Source organism: Leopardus geoffroyi, chromosome A1 (genome assembly GCF_018350155.1).
Source record: "Leopardus geoffroyi isolate Oge1 chromosome A1, O.geoffroyi_Oge1_pat1.0, whole genome shotgun sequence".
Classification (NCBI taxonomy): domain Eukaryota; kingdom Metazoa; phylum Chordata; class Mammalia; order Carnivora; family Felidae; genus Leopardus; species Leopardus geoffroyi.
The window spans coordinates 12,168,704-12,193,826 of record NC_059326.1 but is presented as its reverse complement, the minus strand read 5'-3'; the positions used below and the strand labels follow the sequence as shown (position 1 = coordinate 12,193,826).

Sequence of the window (25,123 nt, the reverse complement as noted above, 5' to 3'; positions counted from 1 at the left end):
GTCACAAGGCTGAGATGCTTCCTGTTCAGAGTGTCTCTCTCTCTAGACCAGCTTGTACGCGGCTGGTCTCCATTCAGGACCGCCACATTTACTTCTTTGTCTCCTTCCCTAGATCCTCAGGAGCTTCCAGTCGTAGCTGCTGAGGATTTTTCCATTTTATCCCCACAAATCTGTACGACTTCCAGTTTTTATTGCTAATCACTTCATCTCACGTGAAGGGAAGGGTCCCACCCATGGAGAAGTTGCTAAGCGTTTCTATAGGGCTTTGTTCTTCCCAAGGTCTTGCTGGGCACCCAGAGTAGTTTCTCTTCCTGGTATAGTAGGACAGGGCTGACAAAGTTATAGAAGATATGGTCAAGCAAGGGAGGGGATTGGTGATGTAAATAACTGGGATTATGATAATGAAACCTGTATCTTACAGTAGAAATGATGGTTACACAGATTCACAGTTCCTGATTTCCGTCTGCAACATTTTTCCAAGCGGTAGCCCCCTCTCTGTTTGAATGGCTCCCGTAACAGGGAACTTCCTACTCGTCAGACAGCCTGTTTCATTTTTGGAGAGTGTACTTTGTGAGACAGGTCTTCTTTATACTGAGCTGACACACGCCATCACATCTCTGCCTGCTGGAGTCCAATCGACTGTGTTTTTTTTCTTGTTCTGCTTAGGAGCCACTCAGGTATTTGAAAAGAATTAGCAGTCCACATATGTCTAATTTGCTTCAGGCCAAGCACACCAGCTCATTTTTCCTGTAAGACTGAGTTGAGCATCACTTCCGGAAAGCCTTCCCCTGTCAGCCCTACCTTCCTTTCCACGTGATTGCAGATCACTCCGTGCATAGCCTCATCACTGCACTCACTTTCGTGTTTCAGACGTCGCTCTGTATGTCTGTTTCTCCTCCTTGGCTGTGTATCTTTGTGTTCTTAGTGGCTTCTCACGTGTCCAGGAGATGTTTATTGAATGAATTGAATGGGCAAGTCCTAATTCTAAAACCGTAAGACCAACCGTTCAATAATGGCCAGGAACCTCTACAGCCTTGATTTGGGGTTCCAGAGGCAGACTGGAAAGCTGCAAGACTGGGGCTCCTGGGTGGCTCAGTCACATGAGCATCCGGCCCTTGATTTCAGCTCAGGTCATGATCTCACAGTTCATGGGTTTGAGCCCTGTGTCGGGCTCTACGCTGACAGCATGGAGCCTGCTCGGGATTCTCTGTCTTCTTCTCTCTCTGCCCTGCCCCTGCTGGCTCTCTGTATCTCTGTCTTTTCAAATAAGTAAACAGACATTAAAACAAAATGTTTAAATAATTTTTTTAATCAATAAAGTAAAATAAAAATAAAAGGAAAGCTGCAAAACCATTTCTGGCCTCTGGGTCGGAGGGCTGAGACCCTTGCTTTGAACTGTACTGTAAAGATTTTACACACCCTTCTGGAAACCATCCGTTGAAGTAACCAGGATTGGGATTTGAGCGGGAAAACAGAGGTGCGAACCTCAGTGCCTCGACCAGGTGTTTCTTTCTGTCTCGGCCCTAATCCTGCGGTGCTGGGTGCTCTGCCACAGGACCTGGAAGACGGACCTGCCCAAAGGAACGTGTACCCTGGTGTCCCTCTCCGTGGAGCACGAGGAAGCCCAGCTCATGGGCGGCGTGCGGGCCGTGGTGATGGATTCTCAGTACTTGATAGAACCTTGTGGCTCCGGCAAATCGAGACTGACCCACATCTGCAGGATAGACCTGAAGTAAGTGTGCCCTCCCGGGGACACCAGGCTCACTCAAGGGCCAGAGTCGCCAGGGCGCCGTTCGTCGTCCTGATCCCCCGTCTCACCCTACTTGGTGTTTTCACTGCCGTTCGCGTGCTTTCATCGGTGATCGCTCCCCCTCTCTGTTTTCCTTTTCCCCCTCCTTCCCCAGCTTCTGACATTCTCCTGCAGCCCTTTGCTTTTCTTTACGTTCAGTGCCGTTCCCAGTCTGTGTGCTTCTCAGGCAGGGCGAACACACGCCTGGTGGCAGCACAGCGATCGCGAGTCCCCTTCTCGTGTGTTTCTGTCGCGCCTGCTCTCCTCTTGCCACCCCCTCCTGTTGCCGTGCGTTGAGAAGAAACGAACTGACTTCCGACCCCGTCAAGGCAGTCCCGATGCCGAACAGGTTCTTGGTCTGGGTCCGTGGACACTGAGTGTTCTCAGTGAATTCCAGAATTCAGTCTGAATCTTCTCTGGGGACATGGTATTGCTGCGAAGCACCCAGGGAACCCTGAAGAGACAGACTGAATACTTGGCCAAAAAGGCATTTTCCAGGCGCCTGGTGACAGAGGGAGGTTCTCAGACCCTCGAGGCGTCAGCCCCGAGTTGTAGGCATGCGCCCCGAGGTGCGGGCCACAGCACAGCCCGGTCTGCCGTGATAAAGTGCTGAGGTTTGGAAAAAGACTTTCCCACTTCCTTTCTCATTTTTGTCCCCACAGAGGTCACTCCCCAGAGTGGTACAGTAAAGGCTTTGGACATCTGTGTGCAGCAGAAGTTGCCAGGATTAGAAACTCTTTTCAGCCCCTCATTGCTGAGGGTCCAGAAACTAAAATCTGAGTTTTCCCCAGTGTGACATCAAACTCAGGGAAGAGGAAGTGAACGGAAACACTTGTGGGAGAGGCTGCTCGTGAGAAAGCGAGAGAGAGAGAGAGAGAGAGAGAGAGACGTGGTTAATGCTTAAAAATGGAAACACTGAGAAGTTGGAATGTTGAAGAGGCAAGAATTGCTGAGAACTTTCCTAGCCTTCCTGGAGACGGCTACATCCCTACTAATATAATATTTTTAAAAATCGGAACATTTATCTATGTTACTTAAAATTAAATGGATTATTTCTTGTGCATTGCCTAATTTGCTATTTAAAGGCTTCTAAGAAGCATACTCTTAACTGTAAATAAATGTATGTATAGCATATGTACATATGTGTGTATATCTCTATCTTCACTGTATATATGCACAGTATCAATTTTATATATAATTGCGTCTTTTGAAAAGGAATGCATCTGACTCAGTGAGTCCCTTCCTCACTCACGTGGTTCTTTCCGAGTTGCTCTGGGCCCAGCCCCCCACTGTCCTGCTGCTAACACCCAGGTATGAAAATGTGTAGTCTGTCGGTCGGCCCTGATGTCTAACCAAAGATTAGCTAACCAAAGGAAAACAACATTGAAAGTTGTTATGTGTTGTCAGTTTGCTTGCGTCCTTCAAAAACTGAGCTTGGAGTGCTGGAGAATGCTGGGAAAAGAATACTCACTCCTCTTAAAAGCACAGAAGTGGAGTAGAAGTCATGACTAAGTATAAGGCTAGGTTGCCAGTAGCCAGTGGACCCAGCCGGATGCAGTTTGGTGAAATGCCAGATGCCCACGGGCCACTGGAGTCAGGGCAAGTGACTGCAAGAACTTCATTGCCCTGCTGGTTAGAGCCAAATATAATAGCCTTTGCATAGTCAAAGCCCAAGGGAGCCTCTGTGTTTTATCGAGTTTTCATTGATACATTTTATCATGTTCCTAAATGTCATTCTGTATGACCAGTGGCCTATTTGGTCACAGTTAATCGGCATTTTCTTACCGATACATTGCACTGAATTTAACTCTGGACACCAGACAGGGGGAGGTGATGGTCAGTTGAGAGTCCTGGACCGTTACAGCTTCAGGGAATTCTTATTTTGCCATGGAGGATGTTCTTAAGATATAATTCGTTAAACTTCTGCAATTTAAAAGACAGGGTTTTAAACTAACGATAAGATCAAAACTGTACTCTGCGAAAATAGAACTCTTAGAAAATATAAACAGGTTTCTTCATTTCATATTTCTTCATTAGCCAGTCAAGCTACCTACACGTTTGACCCAAACTTATTTATTATTGTATAGACTAAGCGGATTGACTCTCCTTAACCCATTGCTAATGGATTTAAGTTGTGGAGTTTTTTTGTTAATTGTAATTCGACAACGGTAGAGAGAAAGATAAGTTATTATGCTTGGCTTCAGGAAGAGATTTTCTTTGGTAATCCATGAAGATTGGCATCATAACTTAGCAACTGGTATGGGAGGAAAAAAAAAAAACCTTAAATGAGTGTTTTCCCTTTCTTTTGTATTGTTACGCATTTATGTTATTATGTAATTTTTTTCCTATCAGCAATGTGCAATTCTTTTATTGAGAGAAATAAAAATATTATATATGAGTTCTCTATAGTGCAAGGAAAATCATACTATTTGAATTATGACCTGGGAATTTTTCATTTCCTTGCCTACAAAGAAGTGGCCAGCAAACCCATAATTTTCAAGTTGGGCAATGCTCCGTGAGGAAAACAAATTCACTTCTGCCATGCATCTTAAGTTCAACCATATATGTTGGATTACCTTAATATGCATAGACAAGATTAATGAAGTTCAATCTAGTTTAACACTGGTCCAGAGATGGAATCCTAGGGGTTTGGAAAATACGCTAGACACACGGATGAATCGTACTGTATCACCAAGTTTAGCGTGAACACGAATCACCTGGAGATCTTGATCAACTGCAGACTCTTAATTCAGGCAGTCTGGAGTAAGAGTCTACATTTCGAACAAGTCTCGGGGATGCCTTTGCTGCTGGCCCAAAGACCACACTCTGGGAAGCAAGAGGGTACTAAAACCAATACGGTTGTATTCATGACCCCCCTTCTCTTTAAATTACCTGACTTTCCCATTTTTGCGCGCGTACTAATCACGTCACTGCTGCATAACCTAGTGCGTCTAAAAAAATAAAACAGGAAAAATGAGGGAAAAGATGCATCGAGCTTCTTTGTCAAATACCACAGTATTTTATTCATTGTTATCTTGCCAATGGAAATAAAATATGATATTGCATTTAAATATTATATTTATACCTCATGTATATTTTTACCTCAATTGTTGGTATCAATCATCAATTGTAAATAATTGCCAAGGCAAATAAATTTATATACATTAAATATTTCCTATTTTCTATAAAAATATATGTTGATTTTCATGCTTCATCCTGCAAGCGGAAAACCTGTCTTCAGTACCTCTCCCAAATACAAGGATGTTGTTACCAACAAACACTAACAGTCTGGGCGCCTTAATTTGCGTCTAAGGCATTAAGGTGATGGGAAGGGCTTATTTTTTTTACGTTTCATTGTTAATGAAGTCTGGAAGTTCTAAAAACACATCTACGGTATTTTTATTGAAGATTCAGGAAACTACAGCTACATTTCATTTTCACAGGGTAGACGAGAAATTGAGATATGATGAAGGGACTTCTGGCTGCACCACTGGGCCACGAAGAGTAGCCACGTCTGACCCCGAGCCTCTGGCCTTCACTCTATTTGTTCTCTGCTTTACTTCTAACAAATAACTAAAGTAGCTCCTCATTAAGTTAAGCAGAAGCTCCCTGGTAGTCTCGGCTACAGGCTGCAAAAGGCACAGCAGCCCAAGAGACCATATGCCCGCATAAAAATTATCCAAACCCTGCCCTCTGCTCGTCCCTCTCATGCCTTCCCCCGTTTCGTGAAAGGTTTCCTGTCCTAGCCAAAGGAGGAATTTCACTTGCCCCCTATGGGAAAGAAGAGAACACGGCGGTCATTCTGGCGGCCACCGGCTACAAACATCCTGAGCCCCCAGACCATATGAATTCAAACCTGATGGCAAGCATACGTCTTGAAATTCTCAGGGATGACGTTGCTCTGCTGGCTCTTGATATTTGGCCGCACAAAAACCGGTTGTATGTCTTCTTCTCAGGAAGGTGATGTACAGGGATGAAATAGACCCCAGCTAAGGGCAGTGGCACATGCTGACACAAAAGCAAAATCAGCGTGTGCTGACCGAACAACGAGTTAGGAAATAAACACTTGCAGTCACAGCTCTGTAACACTGCAAAGCCAGCAAGTTTGAACAACGGACAGCATGCAATGTTGCACATGCCTTCGCCCCCGGCCGACTACATCCTCTGGAGAGTGTTTACTTCCATTCTAGCAACCCCACCCAACAGGCCACCCAGATGTCTCCTAACCCACATGCCCCTGTGCCCAGATGAGGCTCAAAATCCCAAGTAGTGCTGTTCCTCTGCAGCAAAATTTCCCGCAGAGGACGTTTGTTCACACGTGCGGTCCACATCCACACGACATTGGAGGGGGCTGGGACACTGGGCAGGCAGAGGTGTGGCTGCAGAGAAGACGGTGTGGAACAGAAACAGTGATAAGCAGCAGTCCTTTCTTGTTACTTGTAGCAGTTCTGTTCGTTAAAGTCACCGTGAACTGAATTAGCGAGTACCAGACCACTGCTCCTGACAGAAATATAGGGGCAGGTTCCCAGGAGCCTCTGCTCACAACATTTGTGTCAACCAATAAATACATAAGCCTTATTCTATGTGAATTTCTGTTTAAACATGCCTTACTCAATATCTATTTCTTACTAATAATGATTGAGCTACGGTATTTCTTTATAGGAAAACAACAGTCAAGAAAGGCTTAATATTTTCCTGACCCCGAGTAATGTGACTGTAGATTTCTTAGGCTTTCAGCCTCACAACAATGCTTTATTACCTTTTTTTTTTTTTAATGGGCCATCATCTCAGGAATCCACAAATTTAGATGCTTTCCATCTTTTCTATAACTTCATCATGCATTATCAGTGTTACTTTCCAGAGTCGCCTCACTTACAGATCGGTGCATTTCCTCTTTCTTTTTCTAGATGTACCATACGGTCAATTCATTAACATGGAACTCACAGCCAACAGCACTAAAATTCTTGGCTAAACAAATCTTATCTGACACACATATTTTCTCTGTAAGGCACATTCCGGCTTTCTTGATTTCAGGAACACTAGACAGCCCTTCAGCACTATACCTGGGGGCCATTTTAAACAGCAAAATCACTAACAAAAAGCTCAAAAAGGGGGAAAACGTGGTACTGAATACACCGTGAAAAGGATACTTCTTTACGGCATGAGAGCTGAATCAGGAAGGCAGAGGTCACATTTGCTTGGTCTCAGCGGGGAATGTGCATGAACGTCGGTGACTCCAGTTCTGTGCCAAGAATGACCAGGAAAGAGCAGTGAGTATTGATTTGAGGGTTACAAGTAAGTTTTGAAAAGTGGGTGAATTTGCAAATGCAGATTCTGTAAGTAATGAGGATGAATATATATACGATACCCAGTAGTAAGTTACTGCAAAGTCTATGAAGCCCAGAGGTGGTGGTGACCCCCAGCGACTTCAGAAGAGTGACAAAGGGACTGGCACATGGAAAACCTAGGATGTGAAGGGAAAGGACGGGCTTGGGCATCAGGTAGAAGTCGGGTGTGGCTCAGGCCGAGGTCAGAGGGTACAGAGGATAGGAGTGAGTGGAGCAGGAGATAAAGCTGGATGCTCACGAGCCAGGAATTGTTCAGCTGGGCTTTCTGGGACGTTGGGCTTTCTGTATTGAGCCAAAAAGCAGAGAGGTGGATTCACATTTGTTCTGATGGCAGAGACTGAAAATGGGCTAAAAGAGAATTGGCATGTTCTTATATGCAGGAGCAGGGATACGAAGACACCCCCATCTTTGCCTTTCCCTCTTCCTTTTGGTTTCTCCTTGGAGAGAAATAAAGTGATTGCTACCACTGGCCTTCCTGAGCTGATACCAATCCATGATAACTTGCTTTTCCTTTCATTCTAGAACATGTTGCTTTCCCCTGTTCCTTGTTACTTGCAGAAGTATTTATGTAAATGTAGTGTTCATTCGACACCCTCAGAGAAGACACTTTCAAACCAAAATGCCAAGACCCAGGGAGCTCCAGATCAGTCTGGGTGCCATATGATCTAAAGATGCCAAGAGCTGGTATGGTGAGCTTACTGGTGAGATCTCCAAGGACAAACTCCAACAAATCAGCAGGAAAGGCCAGGCTGGTGGCCTGACTTCTCCCTCTCTTGTTGTAATGCCCATTGCTTGTCGCAGGGGGTAGGCTGGTTCTGGTGATGAGCGAGGTCTAACCCCAGACCACTTGCTAACTGAGAGAAGGCCTCTCTAATCTGTGTGAAGGGAGCTTGACCTGTCCCTTTGCATCCTCCCTCAACTCCAGCATGGCCAAGACATGTACCTAAGACCCCTCCCATAGGCCAGACTGGAATCTGTCCTTTTCTAATTAGCCCAGGACCTAATGGGTGCTGAGGAGAAGCTTCCAGAAGGTAACAGCCATGAGAATGACTAGCGGCTGAGATGAGGGCAGCCTGGAGTGACGAAGAGCAGTGTGACGGTGGAAAGTCCAGCAGAAGGCTGTGGTCACCAGTCCCGGTGGACAATATTTGTGGGGACAGAAGTAGAGAGATTTTTAAGGATATTTCTGAGTGGAATTCATAAGATTTATGTATCAGTTGGTTGCAGAAGGATGGAGAAATGGAAGTAGCTACAGACTACTCTGAGTTTCTACTTTGTGGTTTGTCCTTTAATTGATACAGGGAAAAGGAAGAGGAAGAGCACGTTTGAGAGGGGAGCGGGGCAGGGAGGGAACCATGTTGGAAAAGGTGGTCAGTTGGGCTCTGATCGTGTAGTGCTTGCAATGGCTGGGAGCCATCCCGGTGGAGGTGCCCACCAGCCAGTTCAACACACAGGACTGAAACCCAAGAGAGTGACCGGTGCCCAAGCTGAAGCTGTGTCCCTTAGGTCACCTCAGTTTTGTCATTCCTGCCTCTTCTGTCCATATGCTTACTGGCCCAGTGATACCAAACCACTGTTTCACATCTCTGTGATGTTGCATTGACCTTCTCTCCCTCTTGTTGGTCACGTGATAACTTCTTTATTCTTCAAAGCCCTATTTGGGCATGGACTTTCCTGAGCATCCCTCTTGAATCCACCCGTTTCTTTCCATATTTCTCTTATTGCACGAATCACATTGCATGTCATTAGTTCGCAATAAAGCTAGCTCTTCTACTAGATTGTAAGCTCTTGAGGGCATGGTTGAAACTCTAGATCTTAGACTTCCTGCTATATTATCCCATAAATATTGTTAAAATAAAGTGGGCATTAGGAGGACAGAAGCCATAGACAAGGAAGTCATCACATAGGGACATTGTGTAAAGTTTTCCAAAGCTAATGAAATAACTTCCATTCTGTGCTTTGACTACTTCACCTCTCCAACAAAGAACGGAGAATTCGCTGGTGTCCCAAGAAGTTAAACGTGGCTATTTCTGAAATTAACAAATACCGTCAAATAACAAATATTTGCTCACAGCAAATAAAAGTTTGATTAGTTAATTCAATCAGTAAATATGTATAGAGCACAGTGCAAGACACTGTTCTAGACTCTTAGTCAATAAAACAGTGAACAAAAGAGGCAAAAAATCCCTGTTTTCATGAAGCTTTTGGTCTAGTGGGAAAAATAGCCAAGAAACAAGATAAATAATTGGCCATGTAAGCTCTATAGAGGAAAAAAAAAAAAAAAAGGCAGGAGATAGATCAGGTAGTCCAGAAAAACCTTACTGAGGGCTGGGGTAGAGAACTACTCAAACAGACACCCTATTTTTCTCTCCCGCTCCACTAGAGTTTCTAAAATTACAGTGGTAGGAATGATCGATTAATCAATTTGCAGAGACCTATTCCTTGAGAAGCAAAAGAAGTACAGGGGCACTCGGGAGGCTCAGCCAGGTAAGGGTCCCACTCTTGATTTCAGCTCAGGTCAGGATACCACGGTTCAGGAGTTCGAACCCCGGATGGGGCTCCACACTGACAGCATGGAGCCTGCTTGGGATTCTCCCTCTCCTTTCTCTCTGCCTCTCCCTGGCGCTCGCTCACTCACTCTCACTCACTCTCTCTCTTAAAATAAATAAAACGCAACACCAGACAAATGAATCCCCTGAGAACAACACTTGCTCAGACAGAATGGCTGCATCTCCCAAGCCGGTCAGGAAGTAAGGAGAGCAGGGAGGCACAGATGTTAGAAACCCACATGTCCCAGACCGTAACATCTTCTTCTTACGCCTGAATGATCGTGAGGGCCCTGCTTTCTGGTTCCCAGATAGTAGCACGTCTCAAAGGTCCCCAGGTACTCCAGGGAGTTCTGGAGACCAGGTCTCCGGTGTGGTCAGGGGCAGGCTTCTGTTCATCGGCTTTGGTGCCCTCATCGCACCCCACACAGCAGCCACCCCTGCTGACCGTGACCTCCTCAGCTCACTGCCCGGCTCCGCACATCTCCTTTCTGCTCCTGTCACACTGACCTTTTGGGGGGTCTCGGTGGGGAAAACCCGGTTCTCCTCTCGGTGCCTCTGTATGGAGCTGCCCCCAATTCTTCCCTAAATCCCCACAGCACAACTGTCTGAGGCCAGGCTGTCCCTTACAGTAAGTCTCCACCAGTATCGTGGGGAGAAGTTCAAAATAAGGCATAACTTAAAGCTGCACCTGAAAGTGGTTTGTCTTCTGGCCCACTGACCCCAACCTGACCTCAGAGGCCCCCAGCGCTCCGGCCTGCCCCGCCTCACCCCTGCCAGCTGAGCCTGTCCACTCTGAGACAGGCGGACGTCTTCGCCTGCAGGGAAGGGCCTGCCTGGTCCCAAGCCCACCTCTCTTCACCAGCCTCCCCCACCCCGAGCCTTCATAATGTGACGAACAGCTGGCACTGCTTGGCCAAAAGAATGAGTCCCAACTCCATTTCGGCGACGCATCCGAGGGTGCAACTCAACCCTCTGGACGCCGGACAATAATCACACAGCAGAACTTCGTTGATTCACTGCCCTAAATCCGGTTTATCTCAGAGGAAACACCACCACGTTGATGCTGGCGGGCATAGCAGAAGAGCCAGCCGGCAGCCACAGCCAGCCCTGGAACGGGGCGTCCTCGCCTTCCCTTCCCGGTGCCTGCCTCACATCCAGGCTCCAGGGCCGCCTCTTGCAGACAGCCTCCGCCACGGCTGGTGTCAGTCATCCCACCGCTGCAAAGCTGATTGATGACATTTTAATATGAATGAGTTTCAGCCCGAGCTCCTCCGCCAGAGATTTGCATAATTAAGCCTTTTATCTCTTTATTGGGAATCAGGGGGCACAGGGATTTCAGGCAGCGGCAGGTCGGTGCCAGCTATTTTTGGAGTTAGGAAGAGGCTGAAATGACACTACCGTGTGAAATAAAGCCTAAACCCGACAGTGGATCTGATCTTGTTCCAGGGTAACTGGGGTGGGCAGGAGGATTGCTTCTCTGCGCGGGCCTTACTCTCCCGGGAAGCTGGGACGCTGCACCTTTCTTGGACCCTGAGGGATGGGGGAGCTCTGCCTTGATTCAGAAGGGGTCTTCCTGGCAGCCTCCTCCTACCTGGCCCTTCCCTCACCTTGCCCTCCCCCCTTCCACCGCTTCAAAGCTGTCTAAATCTGATCTTTCTTCTCTGAAAATCCCCCTCGCCTTTGGTTTCTAAGCCCCCGAGGCATTTTCTGAGAACTCCCAAAGACGGTGCCTGACATCCATGTCGTCTAAAGTCCGTAATGCACAGCTTTGTCAGGAACCGTGTGCCCAAGGAGGACCCAAGAGAATGCCCACATCACACGCTTGAGGCGGCAGCCAAGGGAAAGAGCCTGTCCCGGGGTTGGTGGGGCAACGCCCTGTTGGCAGGACATGCTTCAAGGGGACAAGAGTTGAAGACATCAGGTAAGAAAGTGCCAAACTGGGGGGCACGGCACACACACACACACACACACACACACAAATAAGATGGCTGGATTGGGGAGCAGTCACTGGTTTTCCTCAGAATCCTTTAGGCTCTCTGTTAGTCCTCATCGTGAGGGGAAAAGAAAAAGGAAACCAGGCATAACTGGCAGATAGACTGTGCTGTCTTCCGTGGAGATGGACGGTTCGGATTATTTTGGAAAAAGCAAACTCTCCAATCGTCTGAAAGGAGCCATGCGCTCGGAGGAGCAGCCACTGGGGATGACCCATCGCTGGGATCTGCTGGAGCCGCCCTCTGGACACCAAGCATAAGGAACACTCGCTCCAGAGCAGTGCTCCTATTCTGGAAAGTGAACGAAACGGACTGTTCCACTCAGAAGCAACTTGCAAGTGGCAAAGGAGAGCAAATTTCTTCCTGGTTTTCTGTCCGTTTGCAGTGGGTCCAGTACAAAACACAGTCCACGTACAAAGCACGAGAAACAGCAGCTGACTCAGTGGAAGCATCAGCCCCGAGACGCAGCCTTTCTACAAAGCCTACAGTTGTCTCGCTGCATTGCTCATTTTTCAGAAGGCGGTATGTCCATCCGACTCTCCCCTGTACATCCCCAAATTCGTTTTGCACAGAGCCCCCCTCCCCTACAGTCCTGATGAGCCAGTTACCGTTCAGGGATCAGATTATCGCAAAGCAGGCATCAAGCGGGATTCCTGCACGTGAATTGAAAGAATTTTAAACAATCGTACGCACAGCAACAGCTGTCGCTTCATGGAACTGAATAAGGACGAGAAGGGCAATTTTTGAGAAGACAGTTGAATGCTTTGTAATTTTTGTTCAAGGATTGGGGAGTGTAAAACAAACAGTTCCTCACAGCCCCACATTCCGGTGCCAAGATGTCACGCAGAGATCGGAAATCGAGTGTTCAAGGTGACATTGTGAGCTGGGCAAATCAGGAAGAGCATCTCCCAGGGACAGTAGTGCCCGTACAGGGTTAAGGCCATCACACAGTGACCAGGGAGTCGAGGCTAGGAGAGGGATCCAAGGCTAAAATTACTTGTACTCTGCTCAACAAAAAGAAAATCCAACCAAGTGGCAGGTGGGCGTGGCGGTTCTCCATAGCCTTGTCCAGGTGGAATTGAGAAGCTTAATGGGGGGCATCACCATGAACCAGAACTTCAGACCTGGAAGTATACACATCAGGGGACGATTCCCCAGACGCTCTATGCTCTTTATCCTCCTGCCTCAGACCAGCCCCAACCACACGTGGAATCAACTCCCTGCCAAGGAGAAAGAAGCCCACAACAACTGTATGCACTGAGGTCTTGCGGAACGCCAAAGAATCTTCCTACACGTTCACATATATGTGCAGAGGTATGCGGCATTGATGTATTGAGCCTCACAATAATCCAATGAAACACATACTATCACTTCCAATTTTAATAAAGAGCAAGCCGAGGCCCAGAGAGGACAAGTGACCTTCTTGACATCACTCAGCCAGGACTGGACTTCAAATCCAGGCCACCCGATCTTTGCTGTGCCACTTCCCTTAACGAGCAGGGTGGTTCCTCTCTCATGTGAGCCGCCATGTTGGGCTCTGGGCTGACAGCTCAGAGCCTGGAGCCTGCTTTGGATTCTGTGTCTCCCTCTCTCTGCTCCTACCCTGCTCTCCCTCTCTCTCTTTCTCAAAAATAAATAAATATTAACAAAAATAAAAAATAAATAAAATATGTCCACAAAGTGTTTGGTGCTTTTCCCTTCAAGAAGCAGAGCTTAATTCTCCTCTCCTTGAATGTGGGCTGTATTTAGTGAGCTGCTTCTAACAAATGGACGGTGGTATAAATGGCAGAGTAAGCATGCGGGTAGGTTTTCGTTGCTCTTAGATAGACACCTAGAAGTGGAATTGCTGGACCACCCGGTATGTGGTTTATCTAACTTTTAAGGGAAATGGCAAAGCGTGTCCCAAAGCGGTGGCACCATTTTGCCCGTCTGACAACAATGCACGACGGTTCCAATTCCTCCACATCCTCATCAACACTTGTTATTGTCCATGTTTTGGATGGGGTGAAGTCATTCACAGTGTTAAATGTTGTTCACTGTTTTCTTTTTTTTTTTTTTTTTTTTTTTTTTTTAATTTTTTTTTTTTTTTTCAACGTTTATTTATTTTTGGGACAGAGAGAGACAGAGCATGAACGGGGGAGGGGCAGAGAGAGAGGGAGACACAGAATCGGAAACAGGCACCAGGCTCTGAGCCATCAGCCCAGAGCCCGACGCGGGGCTCGAACTCACGGACCGCGAGATCGTGACCTGGCTGAAGTCGGACGCTCAACCGACTGCGCCACCCAGGCGCCCCTGTTCACTGTTTTCAACTTAAAGCAAAAATAGAATTTCCAAGTGATCGGAGGAAATGATAAAATTCAATTAACTCAAATTTTGGTCCTCACTTTTTATAATCACTCTGCTATCATTGATTATTTCAAATCTGCAGTTTAAATAATCACAGGGATTGGAATAATCACAGGGGTTATGCCCAAAACAAGGCAGAACAATTCCAAACTCTACTCGCTCGTGTTCTTGAAGAGGGTGAGACAGGGAACATATTTTGGCACTCTCTCCCTAACCCCCCGTCTGAAATCCTCTAGGGCTATGCTTTCTGCTTTCTTGCGCTCTTTTCCTTTTCCAGCTTCCACCCTAAGAGTGAGGAAGAAAAATGTGCTAAATGAACACACCTTCTAGGGGCCAATAGGAGGAGAACAGGGGAAAAGAAATTCAGATGCATTCCTTCCCAGCCGGAGACGTTGGCCAGCACTGGCGGGGAGAGAGGATCCGTACTCAGAACCCCTCAAACTTAGGCATGAAAGGGGTGAACCTTTGAGAGGCACGACCAGGGGGTCAGGCAAAAAAGGTGGTTACCTTCAAAAGAAAAAAACAGCTCCCAGTTCAAAGTGACTAGACGCTGATTCTATGAAACCAGAAAGAATGTTCTGCCCACATGTGCAGTTGTCAGCAGTGGAACCACAAGAAAGGAAATCTCAGAGGTAAACACTGGGAATGCTCATCAAGGTCTGCCTGGGAAAGAGAGAAATCTGGGCGGTGGGCTTCCAGTCTGGTTCTCCTGTCAGTGGCCTGTCCCTGAGAGGACAGAGGCCATGAGCGCCCCTTTCTCCTGTCTCAATTCTGCTCTGTGTTCACGGATCTCACTTCCTTCCAAGGAGGATTTTGCTCCCACGCCAGGGGGCCCCATCGGAAGATAATGTGCAGGCAGGGTTGGAAGCTGGTTTAGTCCTCAGAGCAGAGCAGCAAACCCAGATGCTGGGAGGAGGGATCGGGAAACCGCTGGGTGGGAACAGCCTCAGAGGGGGCGTCCAGGTCACAGAAAACAGCATGCCGTGCCTGTTCCTCTGCACCCTGGGCCTCCCTGAGCAACTAAGCAAACACCTCTGATTCATCAGGCAATGCCTTAGGAGGTCACAAGCAGTTTTAGAGAATTACTATTTCCAACCATAAGGAACATTTGCATGGTCAGACATTCTCAAAAACAAGAGCCCATAAATTCAGCAGAGTCCTCAAGAATGGCCATCTGAGGGCTGCAAAAGACTGAGTCCCCATGGTAACCTCAGCCTGGAAACCAAGCTGTTTTCAAAGAACTGGTGCTCGGGGCACCGTTAGGCAAATTAAAGTGGTGGTAGCCATTCTTCTTGGTGTTTTAACGCCTCTGATATTTAGATCAAGTACAAGGTCACGCAAAATGGCACAATTCACCAGGGCGTCTTTGGTCATTATCATTTAGTGTGGCCATGCTCCCCAAAATTATTTCCCCATAATTGTCCGTCTCTACAGGAACAGAACAGTGCTTAGCAGTATGTCAAGTGTAGTTTCTGAGAAACCTGAAATTTCCCAAAGCCTGTTTTCTTTTTTTGGAGGACAAGCTATGAAAGATTTGTCTTCTAATATTCCATCTTGAACCTCCAGGCTTCCACATGAGTGTGAATACCAAAGTGATGCAATGAATTATTTTCTGTTTCTAATACCAAAAAAAAAAAAAAAGTTCCTGTCAAAATACTCAGTTGCTACACTAGAGACAGGCAAGGGAGGAGTGTGATAGGAGTTTGATACGAGAGCATTTGCAGAAGACAAGAATATGAATTCTCCCTATGAAGAAATCCCAAGACATTTTGGACTGGATTTGTTCTATCCACTTAGCTTTGTGAGTACTGACTTCCTGTTCAGATCTGTGTAAAGGGTCATTGAAACCTACCTTTGCTATAAAGGTCAGTTAACGTAACAGTGGATTTTAAACTAACTGTGTGATCTCCATGGATATGGAGAGAAGGAAGGCTTCAAAGAGATCACAAGACAAAAGTCAAGGGAACCAGGCAGATGATGGCCCAAGAGGAGAAGGAATAAGCCAACAAGTAGAAAATCTGGGGAAGGGGAGCAGGATTGCATTTGAGGTAGACTGAGGAAGGCAGTGACACGCCCTGTGGCTGCTCTTTATTTCCCTAATGAGTAGATGGCCTTGAAGATTTAGTCTCCTGGTTTTATGGGCATTCCCACAATCAAGAATTATTATGCAAAGCTCTTTACAGGCATGGGTTCCTGCTTCTCTTCTTAATACGCTATACCCTGCTATAACCCGAGGACTTAAGAGAAATGCAGCTATTCAGAAGTTACTTGTATAGATTTCTATTTTTGTTTAATTAAAATATTTAAAATATGGAGCTGGCACACCAATTGGCAGGTACGTTAAACTGTCAAGCATGGCAAAACGGTTGTGCAATGTTCTGTCTTTTTATGTGGCACAAACACCACCTGACAAATGGAGTGATAAAGAAACATGGAGTGCCTGTTTATTTAATAGGCTGGAAAGATGAAAAAGAACTCTCCCCAGTGTGCCAAGTGCAACATAATTGCTAACAGAATAGTAGCCACAGGAACAATAAGGTAGAAAAGTCAGGTCTCATGGAAAAGTGACTGAAAGCTTGCCTATTGGTAACCCAGCAGTCTTTTATTTGTTTTTATTCCACAAAGAGAACATAAATGGAGATCATGCTGGCTTTTTAAATAGTTCAGATCCCTCCCTACCTCCCTCATTTATTCCTTCCTTCCTCCCTCCCCCAGCCCTCAGTCCCTCCTTTCTTCCTCTCCCCTCCCTTTCCCTTCCCCTCCCCCTCCTACCCTCCTTCCTTCCCAAACCACACTAAGTATTCTGTGTTAACCTAGCCTTGTAAACAAGTGCACACATTCGCAAACAACATTATGACATACTTTGGTCATCGTTTATTAGTATTATTTACAGAAATGCAGTGTTAATACATTTCTGCAGTTAGATTTTCTCAATGATACTTCATAGAAATCCTAACGGAGTCCACTGATTTTGCTATAATTCATTCTTTTTAATGGCTGCATAATGTTTTATGATATTTAAATTTTTTTATTTTAAAGATTGATTCAACCATTCCTCTCTTTATGGGAATTCATCTTGTTTCAGAATTTTAACTGTATGAATAATGCTGTCATAAACATGATACACCATTCTTGTGAAATTATATTATTACGGTATGTATTTTTATTTCTTCAGAATAGCTGCCTAGGAATGAGATTGGTAGATCAAAGTGCATGTGAATTTTTATTTTTAGAAGATATTGCCAAACTTCAGTTTAAAAATGACTGTAACAGGGGGCGCCTGGGTGGCTCAGTTAAGCATCTGACTCTTGGTTGCTGCTCAGACCATGATCTCACTATTTATGAGATCAAAGTCCTGCTGTGAGCCCAGAGCCTGCTTGGGATTTTCTGTCTCCTCTCTCCCCGCCCCTCCCCTGCTCATGGGCACCTGCCCTCTCTCTCAAGATAAATAAATAAACACTAAAAAAAATAAAAAGGACTGTAAGGATTCACATTTCAGTTTGCAAAGTGCAACAGTACCTTTTCCTCTGCATCCTTACCTCCAAAGAGAGTAACAGTGTTACCATTCTATTGTCTTTGTTAATTACATGGCTGTAAAGGGTTATTGTGTTGTTACTTTAATTTGCATTTCTTTGATTACAGATGATTTTATTTTCTTAATGTTTATTTATTTATTTTGAGAGAGAGAGAGAGAGAAAGAGAGAGCATGAGCGAGGGAAGGGCACAAAAAGAGAGGAGATAGAATCCCAAGTAGGCTCCAAGCTGACAGTACAGAGCCTGATGTGGGGCTCCATCCCATGAACCATGAGATCATGACCTGAACCAAAATCAAGAGTCTGACGCTTTACTAACTAAGCTACCCAGCTGCTCTGATTACAGATGATTTTAAATATCCATACCTTATGGCCACTATGCCCACTTTGGGCTAAATTATCCATTCATATTTATTTTTATTTTCTGTTGCCTATTAGTGAAACTCTTGGTATTTTAAAGATATTAACTTTTTATCTGTCATCTGTGATGCAAATATATTTTGACCTCTACAATTCCTCACTGACCTTGTTTAAATCTTTTCTAGCTGTTGGTTTCTTGTCTTGGGTGAGAACATTCTCCACAAATCCTAAACTGTATATGGAGGCTCCTACATGTTCTTTTATAATTTAGATAATTCGTTTATCTCCTCGATTTTTTTTATCTAGTTCTTTACACTGAAGTCTTCAATTATCTGGGATGTATTTATTTAAATGCTGAGAGAAAATAGAAAATACGTTTCTATTTTCTTCCAGATGAATAGCCAGTTGAATGTGTACCTTTCTTCTCACACCGAAATGAAATGTAAACTTCATGATAGATTAAAATAGTGTGTATTTTGGAATCTAGATTTTCCATTCAATTATTCTACCATATGTGTTTCAAAACCCAATGCCCTATTTATTTGATTATAGTGGCTGTACGGTATGTTTTAATATCTGCACTCACTAGGTCTTTCTTTATACATCTTATTATTGGACTTTTCATTTTTTTCAAATAAGCTTTAAGAACATTTTATATTATTTTTAAGTGTTGTGATTCTAACTGGAATTGTAGTATATATCATAATTAATGTATTATAAATATTATATATATATATGCATATAGTGAATTTGGGGAGATCTAACATTTTAGTTACATTCAGTCTATAAATCTAAGAATTTAGGATATATCGAAGAACATAGAACGATTTCCATTAGGTTGAATCTTGTTGTTAGCATTTTATACTTTTCTTCACACAGTATTGCCTTACATTTTATTGCAACCACAAATTAATTTTTCCCATGTTCACATTTAGGTGATTTCTGCTATTCATTGTTGTATGTCATTTTTCTATCTCTGTATCTTACCATTTCAAGTGCTTTTTTCTTATGTCTCTTGTATTTTCCAAGAATATAATATTACCAACAAAAAATGAAAGTTTTATCCTTTCCTTTCCAATGTTTTTAAATGATTTTAAATGTGTTTAAAATGATTTTACTATCTTTCCTTACTATCTTTGCTGGAACCTCTAAGACAATGCTGAATGATAATGACAAGAGCCAGCAATCTTATCTAGTTCCTGATTACGATTAAAATGATTTGGGTGTTTTTCTAGTTAGGATAATGTTTACTGGTGTTTTGTAGTCTATATCATATTTACGAGGGTTCCTCATATACATATATTCTTAAAGTTATTATTAAGAATAACTCCTAAGGCTCCTGGATGGCTCATTTGGTTAAATGCCAGCTCCTGGTTTTGGCTCAGGTCATGATCTCACGGCTTCCTGGGTCCGAGCCCTATGTCAGGCTCTGTGCTGACAGCATGGAGCCTGCTTGGGATTCTTCCTCTCTCCCTCTCTCTCTGCCCCTTCCCCATCTCTGCTGTCTCTGTCTCTCTCAAAATAAATAAATAAACTTAAAAATAAAAAAAGGAAAGAACTCCTGAGTGTTTATCAAAATGGCTTTGCAGCATCTTTTGGCATGTTCATTTATTTTTTGGCTTTAATGTGTTGATTTAATGAATTACATTGCTAGATTTCCTGATACCTACATTTCATTCCTGCAATTAACTCTACTGGCCATAGTTTCTTAGTCTGTTTACATATTTCTGGATTATTGTAGCTAATATCACATTTAAAATATTTTGCATCTAATTAGAATGACATCAACCTTTTTGCAGTATTTTTATTAGGTTGTAGTAACAGGATTGCTTTCATAAAGACAATGAGAATTGTCTTCTTCTAGGGTCTTAAATGGTTCAGAATGGCTTGCCTGTTAAGCTTAGTGTTCAGCTATGAAATCATCAAATCCTGTTAACTTTTTTCAGTAATGCATTTTTAATCACCTTTATCATGTCTTCTATGGTGCTTGGTCTAATTCAAGGTTTGTACTTCTTTTTTTTTTTTTTTTTTTCAACGTTTATTTATTTTTGTGACAGAGAGAGACAGAGTATGAACGGGGGAGGGGCAGAGAGAGAGAGGGAGACACAGAATCAGAAACAGGCTCCAGGCTCTGAGCCATCAGCCCAGAGCCCGACGCGGGGCTCGAACTCACGGACCGCGAGATCGTGACCTGGCTGAAGTCGGACGCTTAACCGACTGCGCCACCCAGGCGCCCCAAGGTTTGTACTTCTACTTCCATTTTAATAATTTGTGTTTTCCTAGGAGATCATCAGTGTTTTTTAGGTTTCTGAATCACCTTTTTGAGATAAAGGTTTTCTGTGTGGTCAAGTACATGACCAACTATTTTTGTAAGTAATGCATGGATGTTAAAAAAAAAAAAAAAAAAAAAAAACCTGCATGTTCTTCAGGAGTCAGTAAATAAATAGGTTCCTATTTAATAAATAGAAAAATTGTGACTGCACCTTAAAGTAGACACTAGCTATAGGCTTAGGATAAATAGGTCCACTTTCCACCTCTCTCCCTCTGCCCACCTCCAAACTTTTCTGTAGTAGTGTTCATCACACCTGTCCCCAGGGGCTAGGGAACGCTTATCTACACTTAGGTCTCAGCTTCAGTCACTTCCCCAAGGAAGTCCTCCCTCATACCCTCAACTAAGTTGGGGAAACAGTCTCACAGTCCTTTTGTCCTTTGCACTTTTCTTATTTGTAATTACATAGTTGTTTGCATAAATAATACAGTAATGTCTTTCTCTCCCACTAAGCTAAAAACCAAACCAGATTCTCTTAGCTTTTTTGTCAAATGTCTGTTCTCTGTCCAGGATACCACGTTTCATGTAATTGTCATGTTCCTCAGGCTTCTCCTGCTGTGAGTGTTTCTCAGACTTCTCTCTTTTTCCTTTTTTGACCTCATGGTGCTTTTTGTGCTTTATTCTATCCCTTCCATTTTCCGCTTACTTTGTATTCAGCTTGCTTTACTTTGCTGTCTCCTTTTCCTTTTGCTATTTTTTGCTGGTTTTCATAAATTTCCTTTCATTGTCTTTTTCATTTTGTGAATACTGTTGTTCTGCTGGAAGTTTCTATTCCATCAATGTTTGCTTCCTCTCTCTCGGGGCTCATAACAAAACACACATTTCTGTAATTTTCTTTAAAAAAACACAAAAGATATAATGTATTCCTTCGCCAAGGCCGCCCGTACTAATGAGATCAGTCTCCTAAGAATATTTTCATTCCTATTCTCAACTCTGCCCTTATCCAGACCAAGATTAAATCTTCGTAATGCTTTGCTTCATTGCTTTTCTCCTCCTTCACCCCTAGCTCTTAGATTTCCCTTGAATAGTTCAGCACTTTTAGTTCCAGATTATTCTTAGAATTGCCCTTGCATAGTTCCTTTCTATTTTAAGAATTCTTATCTGGGGTTGCTAGTATTCAATCCTGGTCTCTTGCTGTCCATCTGGGTTCCACTGGGCACGCATTGCTCACCGCTGCTTCTCTTCCCCCCCGTGCTCTGGTTCCTTCAGTGGTGGTACAGGCAGCGGGTGGAGGTCGGCCTGCTCTATCCTCTCCTAGGAGCTTCTTCCAGAGTCCCAGCTGCACGACTGATCACAGCACACTTGCTTTTACCTCCATCCTGAAAGGTGACTGACACGCTCAGAAAAGAAAGGGTCTTCGTGGCAATTCATTTCTCTCAGTGGTCAGATACCCACCATCTTACACTTAAGGTGTTGCATTTGAGAGGCGCCTGGGTGGCTCAGTCGGTTAAGTGTCCGACTTCGGCTCAGGTCATGATCTTGTGGTTCGTGGGTTCGAGCCCCGTGTTGGGCTCTGTGCTGACAGCTCGGATCCTGGAGCCTGCTTCGGATTCTGTGTCTCCCTGTCTCTCTGCCCCTCCCCTGTTCGCACTCTGTCTCTCTCTCTCTCTCTCTCTCTCTCTGAAAAGCAAATGAACATTAAAAAAAAAAATTAAGGTGTTGCATATGAAACATCGAATGGCATTGATTCTTTAAGCAATCAGTTATTTCTGTCTAGAAGTTGGTACTGGTTTCTCTCCATTCTTGGAGTTTAAGAATTTTCCAGACTAGCTTTGGGGACATTTTTGTCTCATTCCTTCTGCTTGGAACTCTGTGAATAGTTTCAGTTTGCACATTCAGGTCTTTCTTAATCTTGAGGACATTTTCTTCTTCCATTAGTTTAATTATTGCCTCTTCTCCATCTGCTCCTTTTCTCTTCTCTAAATCTTCTTTTACTCTCATGTAAATTCTTCCAGATACAGCTGCCAACAATCCAGTTTTTTTTCTCCTGATTATCTTGTCCTCGTTCGTTTGCTCTGTGTTTTAAGATATGACTTCCAGGTGAATTTCCAGGTCACTAACAGTCTCACTAACACTACTGCCCTCCAATTCATTTGCTAGCAGTTTTAGTTCAAAAAGCATGCAGAAAGTCTTTACAAAGCATAATTGACTACGTTGACATACTTCTGCGTTGTGGTTCAAACTTTAATCTTTCATGTAGGGGCTTGTCCTGTGTGTTCTGCTGGGTTTTCCTCTCTCGGGCTCCTGGGTCTCCTCTGAACACTGGGGCTTCTGTCATCTTCAAACGATGCCACAGAACAGTGGTTCTCAAAGTGTGGTCCACAGAACCCTGCAGGTCCCCAAGACCCGTTCGGGGCACGTACATGACCAAGCACTGTTGTAATAATCCTGCCGTGTTTTTGCCTTTCTCCTGCTGTTGACATTTGCTCTGATGACACAAAAGCGACGAGTCAAAGCAGTGTCACTAATATGCATCAGCTGTCACTGCATCCTTCACCAATGAAGAAGTAAAGACTTGAGTAGCTTCTAAAGGTCTCAACAAGGGGCAAAGCCAGGCCCACATCCAGCTCTCCAGCCCAGCACAACAGACACCAGAAAGCTCTGCCATCTCCCTCTCCCCTTGGAAGCAGCGCTAATTCTGGGGAGAAGGAAAAGAAGATGAGAATAAAAATAGACATAAAACATACAGTACTTTGTACTAGAGGAGTGACTAAGGAAAGAAACACTCCCTTCTTCTCGGATTGTCTCTGCCTGGAATGCCGTCCAGCACCTAATGTGCTACTTTGGCAACCAGAGAAAGCACGCCGCCTCCAAAGCGAGACTCGCCCTGGCCAGACGCCAGAAGGTAGCACCTGACTCAGCACTCACTCAACCCCAGCCCTGAGCTGGCCACTCCCTCTGCTTGGAGCTATATATTTCATCAGGATAAAAATGAAACTGGACGCTTGGTAAGGAACCTCATCCTCTTTGTCTCTTCTATAGTATCATCTCCTTCTGCTGGGAGCAGGGCCAGATACCTAATGTAAAGGACCCCATGCAAAATGAAAATGAAAGCTCCCGTTGAAAGAGCAGGGAAAAGTGCTACTGAAGCTACTAAAATATAAAAGTTTTCCTTCAAAAGTTCTGTGTTACCTACAAAAGAGTAACAGGAGTAACAGCGATGCAGGAGTAACAACACAAACTTGCAAATTTGCAGAATGATATTTTGGTGTCATCATTGTATATCATGTCATTATGATTATGCTTTGTTAAAGTGATACCTCCATCGATCGTATGATTTTTCTGACTTTTTGGCTAATTTATTGGCACATCAAAATCCATACTTCTAGCAACTTTATTTTTTTTGTTGTTTTTTTAATGTTTATTTATTTTTCAAGGAGAGAGACAAAGCATGAGCAGGGGAGGAACAGAGAGAGAGGGAGACAGAACAAAGCAGGCTCCAGGCTCCAAACTGTCAGCACAGACACGGGGCCGGAACCCACGAACCAGGAGATCATAACCTGAACAGAAGTCGGATGCTCAACCGACTGAGCCCCCCAGGAGCCCCGCAACTTTATTTTTAATAGCTATTGATTTAAAACAATATTAGTCCCGGGGCGCCTGGGTGGCTCAGTCGGTTAAGCGTCTCACTTCAGCTCAGGTCATGATCTCGCTGGGTTTGTGGGTTTGAGCCCTGCATCAGGCTCTGTGCTAACAGCTCAGAGCCTGGAGCCTCCTTCAGATTCTGGGTCTTCTCCTCTCTCTGCCCCTCCCATGCTCATGCTCTGTCTCTCTCTCTCTCAATAATAAATAAACGTTAAAAAATTTTTAAAAATATATAAAACAATATTAGTCCCTCTTGCAAGATTACAAAAATATTTTCTATCATTTTTAATTTTGAGAAGACTCTTTCTGCATATGCATCTGTTACTGGGCCTATTTTACATGCTGTGACAACATTGTTGGGATTATTGGAGATATTATATGCAGATAAATTTCTGATAAATTATATCAAGATATACATTTTATTACATGTGGGAACTGAGGATTATAACAGAATAACTTCTTCTAAAAGATTTATCTCTCTGTACAAATGGGTTTCATGTAAGTGGAACATTACATGCGAATTTATACGATGCTATTTCAACGTTTCCTCTGACATTTCCTTGAACTTGCAGATCTGTGGTTGCCACTCCTGCTGCCACCGTTCCCACCACCGATGGACCCAGATTCTGTCCTGGCCACACCCCTGGGAAGGCTGAGCTGCCCTGAGGCGTGCACGGAAGGTCTGGGCCAACTGCTGTGTGCCCGTGGACTGTGCTGGACCACTGCCATCCACACGCGGGCTGCTACCTGGTGCATCATCCGTGTGCGTATTGCATTGGATCATCACAAAACACAAATTCAAAGATAGACATGGATGAAGAATCTCCAGACAGTCATAGAAGAACATAAACCCAAGCACAGAGTCCTCCACCTGGGCCCTTTGTAACTGTGGGCTCTGCCTCATAGCAACCATAATTCCTGGTTTTCCACCCACTAGTGGTTTGGACTGGAGTGGTTAATGCACTTTTTATTGCCAATCTCGTAATTTGTCTTATAAATCTGCCACTTACAGTCTCTCCTTCTAGAGGCCTTGTGCAGCTCTCTTAGCCAGCGATTGTCTCTCTTCTCCTTGTAAATCAGTTGGCTACCTTTCCTAGGAAAGCAATGTGAACCTAACCTTAAATAGTCACTAATGACTTATATTAGTTGCTGGGTCTTTCTGAGCCTCTAATTTTCCCAAGACTGATTAGCTCGGGCTTAGAGAAGCTTTGCATTCATCCAGCCATTTAAAACGTGATGGACATAAATTCAGAGTACAAGGTCTGGAGCAGTCCTGACTGCTTGGATCCCACT

At 44.4% G+C, this 25,123-nt stretch overlaps 1 protein-coding gene and 1 long non-coding RNA gene across 8 annotated transcripts in view; both read left to right on the top strand.

Moving 5' to 3' along the window:
- STARD13 (StAR related lipid transfer domain containing 13) overlaps positions 1-6,367 on the top strand; it is a 191,084-nt gene extending 184,717 nt beyond the window's left edge. For 3 of the 7 annotated variants that reach the window (XM_045473670.1, XM_045473716.1, XM_045473698.1), the window contains exons 13-14: positions 1,556-1,732; positions 1,977-2,443. In XM_045473670.1, coding sequence (XP_045329626.1) covers positions 1,556-1,732; positions 1,977-2,166 — 367 coding nt within the window. In that variant the 3' untranslated portion in view covers positions 2,167-2,443. The other 4 variants (XM_045473706.1, XM_045473687.1, XM_045473678.1 and 1 more) reach the window with 3 other exon arrangements.
- Positions 6,368-21,852: 15,485 nt separating this feature from the next.
- Positions 21,853-24,807, top strand: LOC123599718. Its single transcript, XR_006713344.1, has 2 exons — positions 21,853-23,193; positions 24,403-24,807. It is a non-coding gene; the product is annotated as an uncharacterized LOC123599718 (long non-coding RNA).
- Positions 24,808-25,123: the final 316 nt, after the last annotated feature.